Source organism: Echinops telfairi, unplaced genomic scaffold (assembly GCF_000313985.2).
Source record: "Echinops telfairi isolate 266 unplaced genomic scaffold, ASM31398v2 ScPeMD7_7439;HRSCAF=8477, whole genome shotgun sequence".
In the NCBI taxonomy this organism is placed as follows: domain Eukaryota; kingdom Metazoa; phylum Chordata; class Mammalia; order Afrosoricida; family Tenrecidae; genus Echinops; species Echinops telfairi.
In genome coordinates, this window is record NW_022111339.1 from 5,825,537 (window position 1) to 5,832,323 (window position 6,787).

The 6,787-nt window shown below is 40.2% G+C and overlaps 2 protein-coding genes across 2 annotated transcripts in view; both read left to right on the forward strand.

Annotated features, from left to right (window-relative positions):
• CAP2 (cyclase associated actin cytoskeleton regulatory protein 2) overlaps positions 1 to 6,787 on the forward strand; it is a 221,999-nt gene that overhangs the window by 172,191 nt on the left and 43,021 nt on the right. Inside the window, exon 7 of the mRNA XM_045298686.1 lies at positions 720 to 825. Coding sequence (XP_045154621.1) covers positions 720 to 825 — 106 coding nt within the window. The remainder of the gene's footprint in view (positions 1 to 719; positions 826 to 6,787) is intronic.
• The window catches only part of LOC105979740 (hsc70-interacting protein-like), a 14,242-nt gene continuing 10,934 nt past the window's right edge, over positions 3,480 to 6,787 (forward strand). Inside the window, 1 exon segment of the mRNA XM_045298673.1 lies at positions 3,480 to 3,502. Within this exon segment, the coding sequence (XP_045154608.1) occupies positions 3,480 to 3,502 (23 nt within the window).

A 6,787-nucleotide genomic window follows, 5' to 3' on the forward strand; every position in this document is an offset into this window, starting at 1 on the left:
CCAAAGGCCACTCAAACCTAATGGGCCACCAGGATCCTGTGCAGCAAGCTGGGGTGGCAAATTCACATCCTTAACGGCAACCGAACAAACCAAACTTACTGCAGTGGAGTCCACCTTGACATTGACAGGGCAGAATTGCCCCTGTGGGCTTCGAAGACTAACTCTTTAGGGGAGTAGAAAACCTGTGAAGCCGCTGGTGGGTTCAAACTGCTGCTCTTGTTGTTAGCAGCCCACTGTGTAAACCACGGCACCACCAGGGCTCCTTCACGCATCTTGGGAGTAGCCCAACCAGCCCCACGTCAACCTTGAGCTTCGAGAGGTTGTAACTCAACTAATGTAGGACACAGCACACCTAGCCACTATTGATGGGCCGATGCCAGCCCACAGTGCCTTCCCTCTGTGGGGCTCAGTGTGATCTGGAGGGGCTTGTCTTGATCACCTAGCACTGTGATAATACAAATGCCACCAGAGGTGGTCTCTGAAGAGTGGAAATGTCATGTTCTCACAGTGCTGGTGGCGCAAGACACGCTCAGAATCAAATCCTTATCCACAAGAGGTTCCACAGTAGAGATGTCCTTCGGGCCCCATTCACATTTTATTTTTGGTCCTAATTTTAATTACCTTATATTTCCCATTTATTTTATATTTTATTTTAAGAATTGTTTCGACATATTTTAGGTGCTAACTCCACTCTTCTCTCATGCTCCTTTGTAACAAAGCGATCTGCACCATGTGGATTGGGTGAAGTCGTATTTGAGCATTTGGACTGAGCTCCAAGCATACATCAAGGAATACCACACCACAGGCCTCACTTGGAGCAAAACAGTGAGTACCAGGTCCATGCCCGCTGCCTAGCAAATGTACAAGAAAATACTCATGAAATATTTGCGGCTCACCATCTCATGCTTTAGAATTTACCTCAAGAAAAGTATATGATAAACTATGTGTGTTGAAAGCTATTAATGACAATGTCATTTATAATAGGGACATTTCTTCCTGTATGACAGCCTACAGACAGGAGAATGGTTGTCCGTGGTAAGAATGGAAGGGAACACTCGATAGCCATTACAAACAACATGTGCAGTGATAACATGTTCAGCTACTGACCCAGCCATGGGAGGTGATGGAGTCAAGTGCAAAAGCTTATGCAAAATGAGAAGGGTGTATATGTGAGATGGGACAAAGACTGAAGGAAACAGGAAGGCTTGAGAATCATTGGTTGTAATTGTTAGGGGGTAGTTGATAACAAATATTATTGGGGAAAAATTTATTTCTCCTCTACTGTTTGAAAGTTTATTGAATCAATATTTTTTGAATACCTAGGTGTGTTTGCTTGGGTTGTCTAGTGAAACAAAACCAGTGATGTTTTATGGATATGTATTCAGAAAGAGATTTCTATTCATAGATGGCTTACACAGCTGTACAAGGAGGTAAGTCCAGTGGAGGTATCTCTTGGCTTGTGTAGCTGCCAAAGCTGACAAACCAGAAATGAGAAGAAGAAGCAGGAGGGCCACAGGTAGGTGGATGCAGAGCTAAGTGAATCGGAGACCAACCGAATGAATCCAAGGTCAGCAGTCCTTTGATGACTCCCAGGCTCCGTAAGCAGCATAGCAGGATACTGATGAATGAGACATAGGATCCAGATTAAGCAGATGAAGGGGCTAGAGAAAGCTTGGTTTTTCCCTGGGTCTCTGTGAAACAAAAGGCCATGCCCCCAAAAGGTGTCATAAGGCTGCAAACTGATTGAGGGATTTGGCTCCACCCCTACCTTCTCCCCATATGTCTAGTTGACATAAACTCTCACCATCACACTAGGCAGTCCAGCATCTTAAGAAGTGTCATTGTTGCTGTTGGTATTGCTGTAATTAGGTGCCATCAAGTCAGTTCTGATTCATAGTGACCTTATGTACAACAGAACAAAAGACTGTCCTGTATCCTAGTACTTCGATAAAATCCAAGCCTGTGTGTCCCACTGTAGCTTCTTCTTCACCTTGGTGTCCCCCTTCATCCTGTGTGTCACTGAGCAATGTCGGACTCCTTATGGTATCTTGAATACGCCTCATGTTGTGTCACTATTGGATTGAATGAAATGAAATTGTTTTTTATCAACTTTGGCAGTTTTCTATTATTTAACCCATGGGTTGGGAAGCTTTTTTCTCCCTAGAGCTATTTGGATATTTATAATATCATTCATGGGCTGCTCTCACCAAACTTTTTAAAAACAGTTTTATTGGGACATAATCCACATAGCGTACAATTTAATAGTTCAATCATATTAAGAAGAGTTGTACAATCATTACTACAATCAATTTGAGAACATATTCTTCTCTCCTGTACTCTTTGTAATTAACTCCCCAATCGCACCCTACCCCCTCTAGCCAAACATTTAATTGACTCACTCCTAATGTGTTGGTTGGAACTGCTTCTCTTTGGTGAGCTATGAGATATTAGCTGATATCAATGATTTTGATGACCTTATACCATCAATACCACCTTTTATCCTACTGTGGTCACTTGTGTGTTGCTGCAATTCCAGAAGCTGTGTCACTGTTATTTCAAATGCCTGCAGGGTCACCCAAAGCGAACAGGTTTCAATGGAGCTTCCAGACTAAGAACAGACAACAAAGAAGGAATCAGATCCCCACTTTGAAGAAAGAAGCACTGAAAATCTTATCATTGTGAACGAGGCGGAGTACAGATTGGGGAACCAAAGCCCATCCGTTGGCAACTGGAAATCCCCTGACAGAAGGGTCACAGGGAGGAGACGAGCCAGGCAGGGTTCAGTGTAGCAATGATAAAATGTACAACTTTCCTCTACTTCTTAATGCTTCCTCCCCCCAATATCATGATCCCAGTTCTACCTTACAAATCCGGCTAGGCCAGAGGATGTACACTGGTACAGATAGGAATTGGAAATACAGGAAATACAGGACAGATGATCCCTTCAGGACCAGTGGTGAGAATGGCGATACCGGAAGGGTGGAGAGAAGGTGGGTAGAAATGGGGAACTGAATATAAGGATCTACATCTAACCTCCTTCCTAGGGGGACAGACAGCAGAAAAGTGGGTGAAGGTAGACATTGGACAGTGTAAGATATAACAAAATAATAATTTATAAAATATCAAGGGTTCATAAGGAAGCGGGAAGCAAGGAAGGATGGGAAAAAATGAGGAGCTGATACCAAGGGCTCAAGTAGAAATCAAATGTTTTGAGAATAATGATGGCAACAAATGTACAAATGTGCTTGACACAATGGATGTATGCATGGACTGTGATAAGAGTTGTATGAGCCCCTAATAAAATAATTTAAGAAAAAAAAAAGAAATGAAGCTGGAGATCGCATGATAGAATTTTGCAAAACCAACGACTTGTTCATAGCAAATACGTTTGTTCAACAACACAAAAGGCAGCTGTGCATATGGACATCCCCAGATGGAATACACAGATATCAAATTGAGTACATTTGTGGGAAGACACTATGGAGAAGCTCAATATCATCAGGTAAAACTAGACCAGGGACCATCTGTGGACCAGACCATCAATTGTTTGTATGTAAGTTCAAGGTAAAGCTGAAGAAAATTAAAACAAGTCCATGAGAGCCAAAATACGAACTTGAATCTATACCACCTGAATTTTGAGAAGATCTCAAGAACAGATTTGACACATCTAATACTATTAGAGAAAAAGTAAACTAAAAATCAAGATCCTTGGATTTGTTATTATTTCATGGCAGATAGATACAAGAAGTCCATGGGTCCTGAAAATAGTTAACTCCTTTGGCTGGTAACCAGAAGTTTAGAGATTTGAGTTCACCCAGAGGTGACTCCAAAGAAAGCCTTGGTGATCTACATCCAAAAAACTAGCCAATCAAACCCTATGAAGCACTGTTGAGTTGCCAGGAGCCAAGAGTCAAATTGACAGGAGCTGTTTGTTTGTTTTATTATTTGTTGGTTTGTGTTTAATGCAAAATAATGAAAGCTCATTATTGAAAATAATCATACCAACAAATGCTGGCCTATTAGTTCTCTAATGAGACCCATGGAAAATGAATACAAAAAATTATTTTAAATGGTTTGGATACCTTTAATTTGATGTACAAAGCCAAATGATTGTGTTTATGAAAGTGAAAGAGAAAAATCCATTATTATTTGAATAAACAATACATGTGGAAGTTTTGCTTTGTTTAAGAATGGCTACTTATCCTTTAATTGTCTTCATTAGAAATAGATGCTTTACAGAATTGGCCTATCCCCCAATGGATTAAAATGAAAACTGGTAATAAGATCAGCTGTAAATCCAAGAGAAGACACTGGAGAAGAACCAGGTTGGGGCTGTAAGGAGTTGTACACTGCTTTTACCTAGGTTCACTAGCATTCTGTCATACTGAATTTAAAATTCACTACCAATTTGTCAATTGAACCTATATTGACAAACATCTTCTTCCCAGATTTTCATGCTTCTGCAGTAAGAGGTTAACAGCTAATGGATATGTGAGGCTTTTAGCTTCAAGAAAGAAAGAAACAGAAGATGCTTTGTGATAGTGACTTTCATTCTTTTGAAGATCAGCCATAGTAAAGAATGCATTTACACAGGCAACACTCACATGACTAAAACACATTTCAGAAAAAGTACTTTCTCTTAGCACATACAATGCATTCAGATAGTTTTCCTTTTTAGCATGAGTGACTTTTGTAAAATTCTGGCTAAGGCCCAGAATTGGGGTCTCAGATTGATTGCATGACCCACTTAGGGGCGGCATCCCACATTTTGAAAAATATAGCTGCTACTTTAATACAAAGTATACATAATCCCTGGAGCATCTGTTGGATGTCATTGATTTGACATATAAAATAATGATGGCTATTATTGATTGAGCACATATTATACCATGGAAAAAATTATATTCCAATGGTGAGTATTATAAGGTGGCTTCAGCTGCTTGAAAGAAAATGGTAAGGTCAAGTGTGGGTGAGATATTGAAAGTGAAGAATGCTTAGGATAATGTACATACAGAAGCATCACACAGCAAAATCTTATGACAAGTGTTTCTTTTAATAATTTTATTGGGGACTCATACAGCTCTTATCACAATCCATACATACATCCATTGTGTCAAGCACATTTGTACATTTGTTGCCATCATCATTCTCAAAACATTTGTTTTCTGCTTTTTTCCCCCTCCCTGCCTGCTCCCCGCCTCTCTTATGAACCCTTGATAATTTATAAGTTATTATTTTGTCATATCTTACACATTCCCTTCACCCACTTTTCTGTTGTCCATCCCCCAGGGAGGAGGTTATATGTAGATTCTTGTAATGGGTTCCCCCTTTCCACCCACCCTCCCTCCACCCTCCTATATTGCCACTCTCACCATTGGTCCTAAAGGCATCATCTGTCCTGGATTCCCTGTGTTTCCAATTCCTATCTGTACTAGTGTACATCCTCTGGTCTAGCTAGATAGAATTGGGATCATGATAGTGGGTGGGGGAAGGAAGCATTTAGGAACTAGAGGAAAGTTGTATGTTTCATCATTGCTACACTGCACACTGCCTGGCTCATCTCCTCCCCACGACCCTCCTGTAAGCGGATGTCCAGTTGCCTACAGATGGGTATTGGGCCTCAATCTGTACTCCCCCTCTTTCACAATGATTTGATTTTTTGTTCTTTGACACTTGATACCTGATCCTATCGACACCTCATGAAAACATAGGCTGGTGTGCTACTTTCATGTGGGCTTTGTTGCTTCTGACTTAGATGGCCGCTTGTTTACCTTCAAGCCTTTAAGACCCCAGGCTGGGCACCATTAACTTTCTTCACCACGTTTGCTTATGCACCTCTTTGTCTTCAGCGATTGTGTCGGGAAGGTGAGCATCATGGAATGCCTGTTTAACAGAACAAAGTATCCTTGCATTGAGGGAGTACTTGAGTGGAAGCCAATGTATGACAAGTTTTAAGATACATTGCACAGAAATATACTTTACTGGTATTTTTAACCTCTTCTTCTAAGATAAAGTGAAGTACTTGATAAAGTAGAGCAGCAATAAAAAAGAGGAAGGCCCTGAACAAGATGGATTGACATAGTGGTGGCACCAATGGGTTCAAACATAGGAATGAACTTGAGTATGGCACAGGACCAGTAGTATTTCGTTCTGTTGTACACAGGGGTTGCTGTGAGTAGGAACAAACTGGATGACACCTAATAATAATAACAACCTCTAAAGGTTGAGTGGAGGGTGAAGCTATTTAAAAGTATATTCTGATAGTCACACTCCTAATTTTAAAATGAAATTTCTATTTTAAATGGTAAAACACCAAATCCAAAGATTCTGAATCATGGTATAGCACCAGTCAAAACTGACTAAGATTTGTTGGCTTACCCTCAAGATAGGTGACAAACCATTGTAGGCAGAGTTATAGCATCCTGGCAAAGCAAGAAAGAGCATTCAAACTGTCTGATCAATGGCCTTGGTGAAGAAAAAAAAAGATAAAGTCATTTCATAGATATGCCCACCAATTACAACTGTGTGAAAATTCTGTGTTTAACAACAACAAAAAAGTTATAAGGATCAGGGAAGAATGCCGATGTATTTGGTATTGCTGTCCATGACACAACAACATTTAGTGATGTAAAAAACAAACAAACATTTCTCTTTACTGAAACCCAAATGAAGGCTGAACATGATAATGGGACAAGAGGAAAGTAAAAGGAAATAGAGGAAATAACTAGGAGGCAAAGGGCATTTATAGAGGTCTAAATATAGATATGTACATATGTAAATATATTTA